We start from the raw sequence: 20,208 nt of genomic DNA, 5'->3' as shown, positions 1-20,208 counted from the left end.
TCAGAGTGGTATTTTGTGAGAAATGAGCATTAACTATTATTCCTGTGAACACAGTAGTAGAATCTCACAGAGCTGATGGCTGAGAAAATCTGAAGTCTGTGGGCTTTAGTTCCAAAGAAGTGCTAAGCAGTTCTTACCACCAAATCACAGCCTCCTCCTGAGTCCCAAAATAAATGAACATAAATGTACATTTATGTTAAAAGATGGAAATTGTGGCTGTTAAACACACAACATTCTAATCATTTACAAGATGCTTCGGATTCGGTGCCATATTTTTGTGTGTCACTCATTTCTGGCCCACCAATTTCTTGCTGTTTGAAAATTCTAACTGTTTACATGTTAAACACTGTTGAATTCCACTATAACACAAAAGCTGTCTTTTTCCACTGTAACTTACTGAAAAGGTATTTGGTTAACAAAATCAGTAGTTTTGAATCACAAAGAGTGATATATTTCAGTTTTGCATGCAATTCAGCCACTGAAATTTGTGCTTACTTTATATAACATTATTTGTACTGGTTCTGACTACATATCAAAGATACCATTTATAGTATTATGAACATCACTGAGTGTATACAGTTAACTGGGAACTGAAAAGCAAGTCAAGAGATGCCACGAGGAAAACACACTGTAAAGAAGATATATTCACTTTTCTTCTCTTTTCCTTTATTTCATTTATTACAGACACTATGTTAGAAAAACTATCTAAAAGTAGAGTCACCAAGCAAGCAAATGTGTAAATAGCCACAGTAGGTTCCCAAAAATATATTAAAATATGAAAATTATAAAGCTTGGCTGGATGCATATTCATTCACTAGAAATAATGAAAATAAAGTTTACTATCTATCTCCACTGATTGTTTGATAACAAGTAGAGCTTTGATAACGGTTAACATTTCTTCCTAAGAAAGATACATTGCAGATACATGAACATCTAAGTTGAAAGCTGGGTTTACTTGTTGTCCTAATCTAATTTACCACCTCATGATCATGCTCTCCAGACTGCCTCTGTGTTTTGGCAAATGACCTTCTGGATCGCCCTACAGCTTAGTCACATAAGCAATAAACAAAAATAAAAGAGTCACTGTTTAATAGCGCCTTGGATGTTGGAAGTTGAAGTCAGAGGAATGGATGCTCTAACTGTCAGCAGTAAAAGGATGTTTATTATTTAATGCTTACTAAAGGAATTTGAAATTTGGGGGGAACAACTGTACTGTGAAGGGCAAGCATGCCTGTTTTAGAGAAAAATATTAAGAAAACACAACAGGCTCCATCATGCTGTTTCTTCAAACTGGTGAAAGGTTGCATCACCCAATAGCCACAGGGTTCCTTACTTGTGCATGCCATTGTGGGCGGATCAGAATCCCTCCTGAAATAATCCTTTTCACAGACACAAGAGGTGGAAGCTTCCTCATGGGTGTAACTGTGAGGTGGACATTTGCTGCAGGTCTGGCTGTGAGGAGAAGCTTTGAAGAACCCAGGTCTGCACACTGTCAAGAGAAATGAGAAACTAAGCTTTTCCTGGGAACAGAGGTAGTGCTCGTGTGAATAATGTATTATTTTGACTAGAATATACACAAGTTAAAGAGAAGACAGTCTTTGCATCAATTTCACGAATTTTCCATGAGCTTCCTGATGACTCTTATCAGACCATTCAGATAATCAGGAACTCAAGTTAACATGTATGGAATGTCCATGGTTTAATGGCTTGTAGGAACTGGAGCATGTAAAACAATTTCATAACAGAAACATACTTAGGTGTGTCTACAATTCAAAGGGAAGAGTCTAGTAAGTATAAAATTTACTCTTTACTACTGAAATTATATTTAAAATACAAGTATTATATATAATTTTAGACTGCACGGTATATGAGAGTTTACAACCTTTTATTATAAAATTTGTAAATCAAGACATAGAGAGATAGATCAGCAGATAAATTATTTCTCCTACAAATATGGAGATTGTGGTCCCTAGCAAACATTAAAATACTTGGTAGGCTTCATGCCTTGAAAGTAATCCCAGTGATTTCCAGTGGAGAAAGGCAATAAACAGGGCAAGCCGGGTCGCTCGCTAGACTAACCAAAACATGAACCCTGGAATCCATGAACAGAAGTCCAGCAAGGAGCCTTTCTTTAAATATAAACCACAAAGTAAATAAGAAATACAGCTTACTTCAACCTTGGGCCTCTTCATTGTATACAAACAAAAAATTGAGTCCACACATATATACAACCCCCCCACACACACACTATACCAATACACAAAATGATTGAAAACATAAGTAGTAAATATATACTAAAAGTTTCTCAAGTTCTGTTATAATGCATAATCATTTGCAATATTTTCTATGCTATATGGAAATTTCAAAAATATCAAATTTTGGCACTATTTCAGTTGTGTTTTATGTTGCTTATTACTCAGGATTTATGTTTTCTAATATAATGAATGCCTATACACTACAAAATCTGTAATAATTATGAAAATGGAAAGCCTTTCTTGTTACTCAGTTTTGACTTCAGGGAAATTATTCCACTGTTTCTTCATGACAAGTGCCAGTAATTACGAGGAATATACAGGGGAGTTGGTGAGACAGACTGAAGATTGCTACTACATCATATGTACACACATCTACAAACAAGCGGAAAGTGTTTGTTGTTAGTTGTTTTAACTTTTTCTAAAGCTTTGTCATTAAGGAAAGTCTCATGATGTGGATATTCTACTTCAAGAAATCTATAGTAGTTTATGTTCTCTTTTATTTCTAATGGCTAATAAACCCCAATGTTAATGTGCCGATTGCTCTCACAGGCTCAATTTTAGGAAACCTATACTGGTACTTTAAATAATTGACTTTATTCATATGAAGCTAATATATTTTATCTAATTTTCTATTGTCTTACATATTGAATATTGAATATAGATTTCAATATACATATGTGAAAATAGGAATATATATGCTGAAGAATATTAAAGTATAGACGGTGGTTTTGCTGAAGCTCAAAAATGTACTTAAACTTTAATGGGATAGACATAATCAGCCCAGAGTAATTTTCTTCTGCTATGAATGACCTCAGGTTTTAGTAATTCATGCTGAGGCTTTCTGCCTTCAGTCTGAATAATCAGGAATTGGCAAAATATGATGAGGTACTTTTTTTTAGTTCATCTAATTATGGTCATAGTGAAAGTCTAATGCTCTTACAAATTCATACCAAATGTGAAAGGATTTAAGAGATAGGAGTTTTTTGATAGTATTAGGTCATTTTAGTAGTTAAATGATTAGAAGATTTAAATATTATTTTACTCATAATGGGATTGCTGTAGCTGCCAATATCATACGTAGCTGTTATCCAATTTTTCTTCTTTTATCCTTTTAGCACAACCATTCTCAATTTAAACTATTCTATTTCAAAGGCATAAAGTGACAGTCCACACATCTGACATATGTAATTCATGTAAGAAAACTTTATTTTAAAAATATTCATTATATTTTTTGGGGAGACAATTGTGTAAGCATTGCATGCACAAATGCTATGGGAGTGTAACTAAAGGGCAGAGTGAAACCTGCCGGTGTCAGTTATCTTCATCCAAGCCTACTGATGCCGTCTCACTATCCCAACTCCTGATTCTAATGAATAACTTTTAACACAGAAACTTTATATGATAATATATATGACAGTGCAGCTAACTCCCTACCATGCAAAGTATGGATGCAGGAAAAAAATAAATGCACGTAAAATATTCCTTTAATGTCTAAGTTAAAAAAAATTCAATGAGGAAGAATAATGGCTTGACTATTGAACTTGACAATGAAATATAAATATTATCAAAGTGCCTTTGCCTCTAGGAGAATTTATTGCATCAATAGTCAAACATATGACTATGATAGGAAGAATGATATGGTAAGTTATTGGACTGAAGGTATGCCACCTAAACCACCTAAAACTATGAAAAGAGGCTCCTGCCAGGCACAATGAGATGAATCTGTGGATTCAAGCTTTTTCTTTCCACCAAACCTGATAATCTTAGATTGATCAATGAAAATCACATGATAGTAAGAGAAAATCTACTTCCACAGGTCAAACTCTTACACACACGCACAGACACAGAGTAGCAGGGGAGTTCCCACTACTATTTATTTCAAATAGGAAAGTTCTCCAATTGGACAAGAATTTAGCAATGCTTATAAGGAGACACTCTCTGAAAAGACAAGTGAGAGACAGAACATATATGGAAAATGGATGAAACAAGAGAATCAATCCAAAAATCTCTTGAAAAAATAGTAAGAGTAAAACTTCACAGAGGGAAGAAATCACAGTTCATAACATCCTCTCGTCTTTATTAATTACAGATGACTCTGAACTATAACAGCTCACCTTTGATATTTTAGACTGTTCAGTGGTGCAAAAGTAATGTGAATTCAATAGAAGATATATTTTCACTATTTAATTTGGGCATTTTCTCAGGACAGTGATATGTGATAGTTTTCTCACTCTGGAGGGGAGAGGAGAATTTAACTGCTGTTCCTACTTACCACACATATATCGTGCATGAAACAGGCTTTGTATCAGATGTTTTGCTTAGCTATATGTTAACATAGATTTCTGAGCACATTTAAGGTAATCTCTTCTCATCAATGAGTGACTTTAGGCTTTTAAAAGTACAATTTAAATTTAGTGATTCAATTCTACCACATAATGGATTTCATTAGGAAGCTTAGTAGATGCTATCTAAGACACTGATAATCTCCCCACCAACATTTTAGTAACACTCATCCTCAAGCCGTCCTCACTTGGCTTCAATTCACATTTTGTAATACCATTATTTACTTCACAATGGTTTCAACTCATGATCGGTTATTGAGCACAGAGCCCAATTTAGAACATATGTGCATGAAACTAGTTTTTTCAAGACATGTGAAAGTTTTGAATACTCGGAACTTTGCATGTTCATAGTGATGATGCAGGCTACAAAGTGGAGTGCAACGGCATTGCACAGTAGCAGAGGGATCCAATGTGTGGGAATGCACCAGAGTGAGTAAAGAGTAAGTTGGACCTTTTGTTATTGTAGTGGGTCAGACAAAGAAGATGTAGGTTAATTTAAGGATTTCATGACAGTTTAGTGAGCAAAATGAAATGGCAATTATTTAAGATGACTAAAATGTATTGTACTGAAAATGTATGAACCTTCTTTCTCAGACTGAAGGGCATTTGATATTAAAAGCTTTAAGAAAAATATTGAACAATACTTAGTATGTTATTTTGTTTGAGGTAGGTAAAATGTAAACCAAATGCCTTGAGGGAATTGTGTGGTTTAGTACTATTCAGGAAAGTTAATTCAAGTCAGGATTACTATTTTCCTTCCGGTCATAACTCTACAATTCAACACTACACACTGTGAGATGACAACCACGCTGCTGTTACACTCCAGAGACATGCAACTGAGATCACAGCCATGCCGTAGGCAACGTGTGGCTTACTCTTTTTAAACATAAATGCAATTATTCTGAAATTGCTTCTCTTATTTTTTAAAGCAAAGTTTATAAGCTCTGTTTGCCTGTTGCTAGTCATGTAATATGTCACTATGTTGAAATAATAAAGGTCATAAAGAGAGAGCAAGAGAGGGTGTAGGGAGAGAGAGAGAGAGAGAGAGAGAGAGAGAGAGAGAGAGAGAGAGAGAGAGAGAGAGAGAGGGAACTACTTTTTATTCTTATTTCATGTCACCAAACCTATTGATGACTATTTTCATCCTACAGGCCTTTCTTCCTATAAAGTAAATATCAGTCTTAGACCTGTACTTGAATTTGGAACCTGTTCTCTTCTTTATAGGATGAACTTTTCAGGAATTCACAAACTTTTTGACATAGTCAGCATCCATGTACTTAGCTGCTAAATAAGTTTATTCTGACATGAAGATAATTTTTTTAGAGTATTGCTCCATACTTATAATGAACATAGTGAAAAATTATAAATCATTATCCTATCCATATATCTTCAGATCTTAACTTTAAATCACAGATGGACACATTCCCTACTGAAGCGGTTCATCTGAAGCTGTTTTTTAATCAAGATTTCATTTCCCACTTTGCCATATGCAGCTCTCAGCAGCTTCTAAGGACACTTTCTTGAGGGAAACAGTGCTACTCATGAACATGGATTGCATGTCCTATACATCTCTATATACTTCTAACTCCTTTCAGATGTGCTCTCCTATTACAATCTCCATCCAGACCAGTTGCATACAATTTCCCTACATTTGACAAGTTTTCTTCCAGTCTCTTAACACTGATAATAAATATTGCAGGTAAAAGCAAGAAAGAATAGACTAAGAGTTAAAGATGGTCCCCCAAAGTGATATAATTAAAATAAAAGCATATTGAAAGATGGGCTTTGTTGACGTGTTGGTGTGGGCTTTAATTATAGTTTCATTTATTGTTTGAGAAATGTACATACCTGTAAATGGGTTTCAGACAAACAAATATCACACATCCCTCCTAGTGTCATGTGTTTTCCTTTAAATCCACTATTTCTATTTCATGCTGCCTTTAGGTGCAAAGGCATGCAAATATTTATTGGTACATGCTCAGACAATCAGGGTTAAATTCCATGAAGAGAACTGACATTCTTCTCTCTAACCTCTAACCTTATATTAATTGTCAACAGTTCCTCAGCAATGGGTTGGTCTTCATAAGCCCTACTGACCCATTTTCATGCTTGGATTCTTCAGGTCTTGGGCAGGTAACTAGCCAAGTTGTTGTCAGTTCATGATATAATATTCTGGTAATCATAGAGAAAATTCATATTTATAATATACAAGGAACCAAGAAATGTAAGTAGCAACAAAACAAATAACCCAATGAAACTTGGGTCATATAACTAAACAAAGTGATCTTACAAAGATGGTACAAATGGCTAAGATATACATTGCAATGTATATTACATATTGATTAAACATGAAACAATGGCTTTCATCATTCATTTAAGACTGTAAAAAGGTATTGTGAACAAATAAGCTAACTTGCAGTCACATATCTACTTCGAAACTGAGGTTGTTTGGGCCTAGAGAGACTTCAGTCATTAAGAGCATGTTGCTTCATGAAATTCTTAGGCAAATGGATGGAGCTGGAGAACATCATCCTAAGTGAGGTAACACAGTCTCAAAAGATCAATCATGGTATGCACTCACTAATAAGTGGATATTAGCCTGGAAAACTGGAATACCCAAAACATAATCCACACATCAAATGAGGTACAAGAAGAATGGAGGAGTGGCCCCTGGTTCTGGAAAGACTCAGGGTAAGGCAAAACCAGAACAGGGAATTGGGAAGGGGTGGGTGGGAGAACAGGGGGAGGGAAGGGGGCTTATATGACTTTCGGGGAGTGGGGGACCAGAAAAGGGGAAATCATTTGAACTGTAAATAAAAAATATATCGAATAAAAAAAAGAATTAAAAAAAGGGGGCGCGTTGCTCTTAAAGAGAACCTAGGGTTGAGTTCCAGCAACCACTTGTCAGCTACAACCATCTTCACCACCATTCCAGGAGAATCAACAGCCTCTTCTGATTTTTCAGGTACCACACATGCACATGGTGCAGAGGCATCCATGCAGGCAGACCACTTACATATATAAAATAACTATATCTAAAATACTTTTTAAACGAGGTAGTTGATGACATTCATAGATTTATTTTTTAAGGGCAGGAAGACCTTCAGTAGTTAACATGCTTGATAGACCACAGAAGGACCAGATTTGAAACGTAAAGAAAGAATTCATGATGAAGCGGGCTACAGTACCACCCACATAAATGAACTCTGAGTTTGATTGAGAGAACTGGCCTCAAAGAATACAGTGCAAGAGAGACTGGCAATAATATTGAGAACACACCTTTGAAAATATATGTATGCACACATGCACCAAACACATACAAGAATAGAAATACAGAGAAGAAAAATACAAACCCATATTTATCTCCTTGTACAAAGCTCAAGTCCAAGTGGATCAAGGACCTCAACATAAAACCAGACACACTGAATACAATAGAAGAGAAAGTGAGAAAGAGCCTCAAATACACTGGCACAGGGGAAACTTTCCTAAACAAAATACCAGTATTGGGGGCTCTAGGATTAACAATTAATAAATGGGACCCCATGAAACTGAAAACCTTCTGTAAGGCAACCTACAAATTGGGAAAAGACCTTCCTTAACCATACATCTGATAGAAGGCTAATATTCAAAATACACAAAGAACTCAAGAATTTAGACTCCACAAAACCAAATAACCCAATTAAAATGGGGTACAGAGCTAAAGAGAGAATTCTCAACACCCTAATTATAAGGGAAATGCAAATCAAAATGACCTTGAGATTCCACTTATACCAGTCAGGATGGCTGAGATTAAAAACCCAAGCAGCAGTACATGGCAAGGATGTGTAGCAAGAGGAACATTCCTCCACTGCTGGTGGAATTGCAAGCTGGTACAACCATTCTGGAAGTCAGTCTAGCAGTTCCTCAGAAAACTGGGAATAGTTCTACCTGAAGACACACCTATACCACTCCTGGAAATATATCTGAAAGATGCTCTACCATTCAACAAGGACACAGGCTCCACTATGTTTATATTACAGCAACCTTATTTGTCATAGCCAGAAGCTGTAAACAACCCAGTTGCCCCTCAACTGAAGAATGGATACCGAAAATGTGTTTCATTTATAGTCCAATACTATTTAGCTATTAAGAACAATAACATCACCCTGAATGACATAACCCAGACACTAAAGGACATGCATGGTATGTACTAATTGATAAGTGGATATTAGCCAAAAAGTTCCAAATACCCACGATACAACTCCTTGACCATAGGAATCCTAACAATAAGAAGTCCTATGTGTGGATGATTCCATCTCTCTTAGAAGGGGCAACAAAAATAATCATGGAAGGCAGAGGGAGGGAGGGATCTTGGTGGGAAAGTGGAGGAGGAGGGAAAAGGAGGGGCAGGATCAGGTATAAGGAGAGGCAGGAGGGTGTCCCTAGAGGGCCAGGAGAATGAATGGAAATATGCAGCAGTGGGAATTTGGGGGTGGAGAAATGTCTGGAAAGTCCCAAAGACTGGGATGTGAGAGGCTACCAGGACTCAATGGGGATGACACTGGAAACATCCATCAGTGGAGAGATGGAACCGGAAGAGACCACCTCCAGTAATTAGACTTCACCCCCAGTTGAGGCAGTGGACCGCCTACCTATCTTCAAGATATTGACCCCAGAATAGTTCCAGTCTAATGGAAATGCAGGGACATAAATGGAACAGAGACTGAAAGAAAGGCCACCCTGTGACTGGCCCAACTTGGGCGCACACGGAACCCTGACAATATGACCGAGGCCGTATTGTGCATGTAGACAGGAGCCTGGCATGGCTTTCCTCTGATAAGGTCTACAAGCAACTGACTGACACAAATGCAGACAGACACATCCATGGGGACCAATATGGAAGAGTGAGCGGAAGGACTGAAGTAGCTGAAGAGGATTGCAACCCCACAGGAAGAACAACAGTATCAACTAACCTGGACACTCAGAGCTCCCAGAGACTAAACCAAAAACTTAGGAACATCCACGGACACATGTGCAACAGAGGACTCCCGTGTATGGCCTCAGTGGGAGCTGCTAGTGGGGGTGAGGTGGGTGTGAGGTGGGAGTGGGTGGTCAGGTGAGGGAGCACCTCTCAGAGACAGGGGCAAGTGAGAGTGGGTAAGACTTGGAAGGCAGCTTTTGGTACATAAGTAAATAAAGTAATTTAATAAAATAAAATGTCAAACACCAAATGGTCAGTCCAGAAACCATACATACATGAAATATTATATAGATTTATAGGGTAATATTCATGTATTTTGCAATATATGATTATGCAAACACATGCAAGTATGCATGTAAACCAGTTAATAAAAAGAGAAACAAGAAAGAGAACAAGGGAGTTTATGGCAGTATTTAGAGGGACGAAAGAAAACGGGGAAATGATGTAAACATTTCAACCTCATGAAATAAACTGAATTAAAAATGTAAATTAGGAAAAAAACAACAAAACAAAGAAGTCCCCCAAAAGCAAACAGGATCACCACAATCAGTCAGCGAAAGCAGAAGGACAAGAAAGAATAGAATTGAATTTAGGCTTAAAAATCATGGCTCCAGGGGAATGACACTTAACCTGCCCTCTGGCTTTCATGTGCACCTGCATACAAGCCCATTCCCACCCATCCACACACGGAATAAACCAGACCCCACAAAAGCTGCAAGATTGATTTGATTTCATTAGTATAAACCATTTATGAATTATACATTATATTTTTTCAATCTTCAATTGTGTATAAAAAGAGGGGGGGGGTTGCTGAATATACCATAGCAAAATTTCTGCTTAAAAGTAGGACACACAAGTTAGGTTAAACTAAAACACATTAACTTTTAACTTTTTTAAAAAATATGTAGTCTAAATTGATTCAAATATTAAAGTAAAGCCTTGATTAAAAGTCTGGATTATTAGAACACTGAGGAGATAGTTCTCTACATCGTTTGGAGCCTCGAAAATTTGACCCTATAATTTGCCACAACTTTCAACATTGCACCATGCATTTGAAACATGTGCAGAAAACGATGCCTTTCAGAATCAGTTTATTATGGAGATTGTATAAAGGAGATTTTTGTGGACGGATGCTACTTGATTTAGAGTCAAAACAACCACAGTATTTGCAATAGTTAATGAAACTTTACTACATTCCTTAAATTAAAAGTAGTGCCAATACCCACTTACAGTTTTATTTCCAACAAGGATATTTTATTTACGAATTGTTTATAAATATTCAGCATACTGGTTTTTCTCATTTTCTTATTGAATATAATGATATTCCATTATATATTCATAATACACTATAAAATAATCCTATGAGACTTATTGATTCTCTCCTTAAGGTAGATGGCTTAATTAATGTGTTTAAGTGTAACTTTCAGGTTAGCATAATTGTTTATTGAACAGCTAGATCAGATGCAATTAAAAATCATTCCAAGTGATTATGTTATAACTGGAACAAAAAGCTTAATAGTGTCTATACGTAAACAGAGAGTCCACTCTTTATATTATGAGGCGGTGACCCTGCTTTTATTACCCTTTTGATTTGCCATAAAACCCTTTTGTGAGCTGTGAAATGAATTGCCCCAAAATATGTAATTAAAATGGCCCTGGAGAGGAATGAGCATCTAGTATATTGCTATTTGTTATGAAATGAGATATATAAGCAGGGTCTTGTTATTAAACTAAAAAGAGAACATCATCTCCTATTTTGAACTTTTCTTTCCCTATTCTTTAAATGGAAGTTCATTGTCTCAGTGAACAGTTCTGCAGGCATTTCATTAATTTTTAAAAGCAAAATATAGAAATAGTTTCAAAATACAGATTAAAATATGGTACTTTAATGATGAAAATTTCTCCTTAAAAATTGAACAACTCTAAAACAGAGAAAAATTTATATGCAACCAAGTCATGAAATCATTGTCCTGGTTGTTTATATGGGTTCCACTAAAACAGTGACCATGATCTTTCAAGAAAATAATGAACTGTACAGATAAGCAGTGACACTATCATTCTGAGATAAAATGCTAAAAATGCTGTTTCCTTGATTATTTGTGGGAATGTTTACTTTTAGTATAGCATATACTGTATTTGGTGCTGTGGATACAAATTCAAAAATTATAGAGATCATGAAGGACATAGACTAGATCTAAATCACATTTGTTCCAATTATAAAATGAGAATTAAAATGAATGAAGTCATTAAAAAAACTTTACAAACTACCTGTACTATAAGTTACTCTTTTGAAAAAGAAAAATCAACTTGCAATAGCAAGTATCTAATGTAGTGTATCTACTAACAGTTGTCTTTCATTTGTTCATAATTTTTAATGTGCAACTGTCTCACTGGGTCTCAAATTGAACAACTTTGCATTGGTATTTACAATACTTGTTAGGAACGGTACTTCAAGAGCAAACCTGATTTCTAAAAGCTTCATTCAGAATGGCTTTAAGCTGCATTTCACGGTTTTCTATCTTAATGTACATATGTGTATCTTTATTTAGTTAACTTATTCAGTTCTGTGTTTAATAAGATCAGTTCTGTAAGGCTTTTCAAGTACTCCTCATGTTTATTTTATTTCTTAACTATCAGGTAAAAAAAAAAAAAGCCACAGTGGGTCTTGTCTTGTTCTCAAAAGCCGTAGTAGAAAGAAAAGTGAAGTCAGAAAAGTAATAGCTTTAAAAGTCTGCCTTTAGGAATGATTGCAAAACAGGTCCTGATGCTGAGATATGGAAACTTGGACTTCACGGTTATAATCTGAACCCAAGTTAGATTATATTTCAAAGCCTGTTTCTCCTCTTTTGTCATTTGATGATTAACATTCTGCCACCATTTCTCAATGTACGCCATTCTTTGTAGTCCTATGACAATGAAAACACACGGATAAAACAGCATTATACCTTTTTAATTGGTCCAGGCTAGCTAGTGAAAGATTCCACAGAGTAAGTTCATTTTATTAGCATATTAATAAAACAAGGTCAATAGTATTCATCCTTCCACGTTAAAAGTACAAAGCTAAGCAGCACAGACAGATTTTAAAACCAGTATCTTGAGAATGTACAACTTCCAAGCAGGAATTTGGTGACACAGTTAAAATTTCTCAACACTGCTCCCAGGACTGATAATGATGGCTATGAGTGTTCAGAGAAGCTTCAACTCTCTCTTAACAGGACCTGGACTGGCTGCTTCTCTCATCAGTCTTCTCCAATTTGTCTGTTACTAACTTTCACAATGAAAATAAACATATTTCTATTTGCTCTACACAACATATTATGAAGATATTCTCCAACAAATGATAACTCTGCACTAAATTTATTTGATTTTTAACTAAGTGCATACGGATGTAAGAATGATTATTAAGTATGGCCTTGTTGGGATACGTATGGACTTGGATAGGTATGGAGGAAGTGGGTGGTATGATTTGCAGTTTTGAAAACCTATACAAGGGAGACTCTGTTGCCCAGTCTCTTACCCTGACTCCCAGTCTTTGTCTCTGTGTCTTGTCTTTCATTGTTGTCTGTCTGTCTGTCTGTCTGTCTGTCTGTTTGTCTGTCTATATTTTTTTTTGTTCTGTTTCTCTCTCTCTGGATGTCTATCAGTATGTAGCTCTCACCTACTGTTGCCTTACAGCTTTTCTATGACATGGTGATAACAGCCTGGCCTGAGGAGCTGTAAGCAAGCCCATAGTTAAATGCTTTCTTTCCTTTTCTTTCCTAAGAGTGACCTTGGGCATGGTGTCTCTTCAGAGCAATAGAACAGTGAAGGTGGCATGTTATTATTGGCATCCTAAGTTATGTAAAACACTATTTATTCCAGCATCAATTACTTTTCCACTGTTGTTGCCACTACAAAATCTGGTAATAAATATATTACTGCCTTCTGTTTCAAACCTTCAGTGTTCACCAAACTAGGGTATTATCCAATTAGGGAAGAGTCAGTAGAAATGAATTCACTCTTATTAGAATTTAAAAATTTAATGGACTAAGAATATAAGTTATGTGTTTTTAGTATCTATAAAATGTTACGCAAAGCTAAAGTTGGACACATTTACTCAAACATAATTCAAAAAGGATCTAGGAGGCACCATTTCTGTCATCATTGTGAAGTACAATATTGAATTTAAGAAAATACTATATCCTAAAATGTAAAATTATCTGTTCCAATAATGAAAAATATATTAAAAATAGACATTAATCAAAGAAGATGTAAATTAGAATACTTCTGGATTCATGTATATGTGTTCTTTTTTAAGGTACTTTTACATTTCTTTGCTTTTTTATTTATAGTATGGGCATTAGTTTTTCAAAAGAACATTTGTCAAGAACTGAAGTTTTCTGTCTCACAAAAAATCATTTTCAAATCCTGGTCTCCAAGTTAGCTGATATTTGAAGTGGGAGATAGTTATGATTAGATAAGACTAGAGTGGAGGAGTATTTCTTACAATGGAAAGTATGTGAAGACACAGATATAGGGCAGCTGTCTTTACAAAGGTTTGATCTTTGTATTTATACATGCTTTTAACAAGCATTTTTAAAAGAAGACCATAAATTTGAGAATAAATGATGCATAGAAAGTTGGAAGAGAGAAAAGGGGAGAAATGATTTAAGAATAGTTTAATTAAGATTTATTCTTAAAATAAAATCAATCAGCGTCAAAACTCTGGAATGTAAAAGAGAGTGGTCACCAGTCAGGTATCGATAGTTTACTGAAACTAGAATACTTTATAAACCATGATTAAATATAGTGTAAAAATTTGTCTCTGTGCCTGTAGAACAATAGGGAATCTCAAGTGCTATGTAGCTTAGCAATTGGACTAAATTGTGGTTAGAAAATTTGCCACTGGGGAGAACTTACATAGATGATTTTTCATGTCTTCATTTTACTCCTATTTAGTTGCCTTGTCAAAAATAATAAGTTGTGCCGGGCGATGGTGGCGCACGCCTGTAATCCCAGCACTCTGGGAGGCAGAGGCAGGTGGATTTCTGAGTTCAAGGCCAGCCTGGTCTACAGTGTGACAGAGTGAGTTCCAGGACAGCCAGGGCTACACAGAGAAACCCTGTCTCGAAAACACCAAAAAAAAAAAAGTTGCAAATATGGATCTTTTTTATTCAATGTATTCTTTATTTACATTTCAAATGATTTCCCCTTTTCTGGGTCCCCACTCCCCGCAAGTCCCATAAGCCCTCTTCCCTCCCCCTGTTCCTCCTACTGCTCCTTCCCACTTCCCTGTTCTGGTATTCCCCTATACTGTTGCATTGAGTATTTCCAGAACCAGGGGCCACTCCTCCGTTCTTTTTGGACATCATTTATTTTGTGGATTATGTCTTGGGTATTCAAAGTTTCTAGGCTAATATCCACTTATCAGTGAGTGCATACCATGATTGATCTTTTGAGACTGGGTTACCTCACTTAGGATGTTCTCCAGCTCCACTCATTTGTCTAAGAATTTCATGAATTCATTGTTTCTAATGGCTGAATAGTACTCCATTGTGTAAATATACCACATTTTTTTTTTATCCATTCCTCCACTGAGGGACACCTGGGTTCTTTCCAGATTCTGGCTACTACAAATAGGGCTGCTATGAACATAGTGAAGCATGTGTCCTTACTGCATGCTGGAGAAACCTCTGGGTATATGCCCAGGAGTGGTATAGCAGGGTCCTCTGGAAGTGTCATGCCCAGTTTTCTGAGGAACTACCAGACTGATTTCCAAAGTGGTTGCACCATCTTACAATCCCACCAGCAGTGGAGGAGTGTTCCTCTTTCTCCACATCCTCTCCAGCACCTGCTGTCTCCTGAGTTTTTGACCTTAGCCATTCTGACGGGGGTGAGGTGAAATCTCAGGGTTGTTTTGATTTGCATTTCCCTAATGATTAATGATGTTGAACATTTCTTAAGGTGCTTCTCAGCCCTCCAAAGTTCTTCATGTAAAACTTCTTTGTTTAGCTCGGTACCCCACTTGTTAATGGGGTTATTTGGTTCTCTGGGTTCTACCTTCTTGAGTTCTTTGTACATATTAGATATTAGCCCCATGCTTCACTTTAATTTATGAAAGCATACAATTTATATAGTTTTGATATATTTTATTTCATAATGTTATTTTATAAAGCTACACAAAAAATAGATCATGCTCTCAGTGAAATGCATTTCATGGTATAATATTTCAAAGTTTTCTAGGGCCAGCGATGACTCTTCATGAAAGAGTATCCACATTGGAATGGAAGGAAATTGAGTCCTGCAATTTGTCCTCTGACCTCTACCTATATGACACCTTGTTACCTAAACATGTGTATGAACATGTTTGTCTGTCTGTGTGTGTGTGTTTGTGTGTGTACACACAAATGAATAAAATCTTAAACTTTCTAAACTCTTTAAAATCTTGCATTTTTGTAATTATTTTTATTTAAGGTACTAACACATTTTATACTGACTAGCCTAATGTTTTTATATTTTGTCTTTTATTCTTTGAAATATATTTCTGTATACATTTGGTCATTTTTAATAAATCTCTTCTACTTAAGATTCCTAATACATTGGAGTTTGGTTTTGGTCTGTTGATCTGTTGACTCTTGATCCTTTGCAATTTCACAGGCAATTTTACTGTATGTTCAAACATTTTTTGTATTTATTTTCCTTTTCCCTATTATGAAGACATGTTTTTTCTTGATAACACAAATTGTCTGATAACAGCTGTCTCTTTTTTACCTTCGCTGTGGCAGTGAGCTTCACAGGGTACATTTCCTTTGTGTTTCCTAGCTTTCCTAAGCTATCTCCATAGCTTCTACATCTCTCCCCTTTCACATCCTCTTTAAAGAGTAACACCTTAGCATGAGCCTCCTTCTTATCAGTGGGTGGAAAAGTTCTATCAGTATCTATCTCCAGTGAATCTTGGCAAAGCTGTTAATTATCAGAGAAATGACAGCATGTAACCAACTTCTAGGTTAAACATAAAATGTTTTTCCCTAAGCCTTTTGCGATACTTCTTACAAAATTATCTTAAGAAAATGATGAGAGAAACTATATGCAATCTTATCTTGGTTAACATCCCAGGTAATGCTCTCATCATCTACTAGCCCTGCCTCTAGATAAATGAGCTTTGTCCTCTCCAGTTTTTAAGAAGCCTTTGCTGGAACTATGTGTACTAAAATGAGGTGTTCATGCCACACATTGATGAACTTGTATATTTATTAGTAAGAAGACTAATCTAAATGTTGCTTTTATTTCCTCAGAGGGAGGGATGAGACGAGAGCCGTACCCAAGCTGTGAGAACACACTGCAATAGCTGAGCCCAGAGCATTTCCTCCTCTGTTCTCACTAACCCTAGGTCTCATCCAGGAAACTTCTAGCCTCTGCATAATCTAACCTTTCCAACTGACTGATTCATTCCAGTTTCTCTCAGCTTCTGACTGAACTGCTCTGCTAGGCCTTAGACTAACTCTGCCACTTTGTTCTAACCTTTTGGCTCCTTCTCATTTTCTACCTAGTTCTGTCTTCACCTGTGTCTATCTTCTCTCTGCACCCTATCTCTGTAAAACTTTCCTGGTAAAAGTGCTAGAACAAGCCGGGCAATGGTGACGCACGCCTTTAATCCCAGCACTCTGGGAGGCAGAGGCAGGCAGATTTCTGAGTTCAAGGCCAGCCTGGTCTACAGAGTGAGTTCCAGAACAGTCAGGGCTACACAGAGAAACCCTATCTCAAAAAAAAAAAAAAATGCCAGAACACACACACACACACACACACACACACACACACACACACACACACACTTTTTGTCCCTGTGCTGCTCTTATGTAGACTCTCCTCCTATCTGTTCTTAAGTGAGTTGGGCAGATCCCATCTGTGATTTATTCTGTGAACTCTTTCTGTGAAATTAGTCAGTTTCTATTCTATATTTATTTCTATTCTGTGATATTAGTCACTTTCTGCAAACTAGCCTTCCCTTCATTGTTAGGGATTAAAGGTGTATACTAAGGGTGTGTCTACATTCTGCACAGATCATACTGTAATACATTCTACCTGGATTATATGGACCTAGAAAGTCAGTGGATTGATCTCTTGCCAAAACAGCCTTGTTCCTGGATTAAATTTCCTTTACGGACTATCTGAAGGTTTTGATCAACTATATTCTAGAAGCCTTGTTATAAATATGTAACCGCAGGCCACTCCAGTGTTCCTCCCTAAGATATTATTCAATCAGTGCCATCAAATCATATGAGCAGTTAGCTTCTTTGAGACTCTCCTTAATCCTTGAAAGATTATAGCATTTGGCATATTATGAGGGTTTCAAAGTTGCCCCTTGAAATAAATCCTTGGTAATTAAAATATCCAATACCCCAATCTCTTGAGCTCTTCTTCAGCAATCAGCTCCCTGTACCCGCTTACAAAAGACAATAGTTCACAGACTACCAACTCCCACAGACAAATGACCCCATGTGCTTATCAACTCCAGCAAATTGTATCTGAAATTCAAAATCGCATTACCTAGCTTTTACCACCCCTCACATTCTCCTGATGTCTAACTACATCTTTTCTCTGGCTGCAAATAGTTTCTCGAATCCATGATATTCTGTTTTGCTGTTGTCATTTCCAGTAAAAATGCATTGCATTAAGCATATTCAGTTCCCTTTTCACCTCTGTCTGTTTGTATCCAAATGCAAATTCTATGCTTATTTTATTTTGCACTTCTGAAGTTGAATATAGCTGTAAAAACAATGCAAACACTGTTGACTGTTAATTCATGATGACTAAATACAAATGGACTTTCAACGAAAGCCAGGAATACAGTGCACTTTCATACACATTTCACCTAGCTTTTCTCATAAAGACATTTCATAGTTCTCTGCTTAGGTTGCTCTTGCCTTCTCTCCTGCCTAATACGTAGAGTCCACAAACCTCCTTAAAGTCCTCACTGTCATCTTACCCAGCAATTGCAACTAGAAATACTCCTCAAGTAAGCAATGTGTTTGGCAGTGCATCTAAGACTACACCATTGGGGAGACTATACATGCCATCCATGTATCTTTCTTTTTTATTTTTCAATATATTCTTTTACATTTCAAATGAGTTTCCCTTTCCTGGGTCCCCCCTCCCTGAAAGTCCTATTAGCCCTCTTCTCTCCCTCTGTTCCCCAATCCACCCCTTTCCACTTCCCTGTCCTGTTACTTCCCGACACTGCTGCACTGAGCTTTTCCAGGACCAGGGACCTCTCCTTCCTTCTTCTTGGGCATTATTTGATATGTGAATAGTGTCTTGGATATTCCAAGCTTCTAGGCTAATATCTGCTTATCAGTGAGTACATACCATGAGTGTTCTTTTAAGACTGGGTTACCTCGCTTAGGATGATGTTCTCCAGTTCAATCCATTTGTCTAAGAACTTCATGAATTCATTGTTTCTAATGGCTGAATAGTACTCCATTGTGTAAATATACCACATTTTCTATATACATTCTTCCATTGAGGGACATCTGGGTTCTTTCCAGATTCTGGCTATTATAAATAGGGCTGATATGAACATAGTGGAGCATGTATCCTTATTACATGCTGGGGAATCCTCTGGGTATATGCCCAGGAGTGGTATAATGGGATCCTCTGGAAGTATTATTCCCAGTTTTCTGACGAACCACCAGACTGACTTCCAGAGTGGTAGCACCAGCTCGCAACCACACCAGCAGTGGAAGAGTGTTCCTCTTTCTCCACATCCTCACCAGCATCTTTTCATAGTACTACTTTCCCTAGCTTATGATAGATTTCAATTCATTAGGCAAAAACTAATCTATTCTGATTTTATGAAAACAGACTTATCTGATCAAGAGCATTTATACTCTATCAGGGATGGGTTGAAAATCCTTGGTTTTAGGTACTTTTAGAGCCAGAAATCACATTTCATCTGGATCAGAGACTGTAAAGTGGAAGCTAGGTAATGAGATGTAAATTTTAATTTTTCATTCTTTAGTTTACAAATAAAGAATACAAAAGCTTGAAGTATAATTGTATTGTGCTTATTAAAAACTCTCAGGACTGCAAACATATTAACAATTTTCCTGTAAGAGGTTAATTTGACCTAAAATTTATTTTAATAATTATCAATTTCTGATGGTAAATTACATATATTATTAAGTTTACATATAAGTATTATTGTGTTCTTAGGGCATTTTCAGTAAAACACTTTTTAATTTTCACTTTTCCATGATATTCACATTGCATATAGAAATAGTTATTAATTTTATTGTCTTCATATAGATAAATAAATAATATTTAGTTTTACCTGCAAATTTGAAAATTTGAATGGACTGATTCCAGGAAGCTAGTAGGAGAATATTTCTGAATTATTATACTGGTATTCCCAAAAGTAGTTTGCATTTTGATAACTACACTCAATGTAGTTGATCAGTCTCAACAATGCCAGATGCTGCATCAGAATGTGATGGCCCGAATAGAACAAAATACAGCAGAAATACAAATTATAGCTTGCCTTCTGAACAGGGGTATCATCTTTTAATTCTCATGGGCCATTGTCCTCAGGTTTTTAGAGTTCGATTTGACACATCACAAGTTTTCCTGATTCTATAGATGACAGAAAACAGATAATAGGAATTTTAAGTCTTCA

General features: G+C 36.4%; 1 protein-coding gene across 9 annotated transcripts in view; it reads right to left on the bottom strand.

Annotated features, from left to right (window-relative positions):
* Epha5 (EPH receptor A5) overlaps positions 1 to 20,208 on the bottom strand; it is a 356,777-nt gene that overhangs the window by 186,330 nt on the left and 150,239 nt on the right. For 6 of the 9 annotated variants that reach the window (XM_052198455.1, XM_052198457.1, XM_052198456.1 and 3 more), the window contains exon 4: positions 1,334 to 1,489. The exons of the other annotated variants lie outside the window; for them this stretch is intronic. In XM_052198455.1, the coding sequence (XP_052054415.1) occupies positions 1,334 to 1,489 (156 nt within the window). The remainder of the gene's footprint in view (positions 1 to 1,333; positions 1,490 to 20,208) is intronic. 9 annotated transcript variants of the gene reach the window in all.

The sequence above is a fragment of the Apodemus sylvaticus genome, chromosome 11 (assembly GCF_947179515.1).
Source record: "Apodemus sylvaticus chromosome 11, mApoSyl1.1, whole genome shotgun sequence".
Lineage (NCBI taxonomy): Eukaryota > Metazoa > Chordata > Mammalia > Rodentia > Muridae > Apodemus > Apodemus sylvaticus.
Note: the sequence above shows the minus strand (reverse complement) of the source record. Positions and strands in the feature narration are given on the sequence as shown.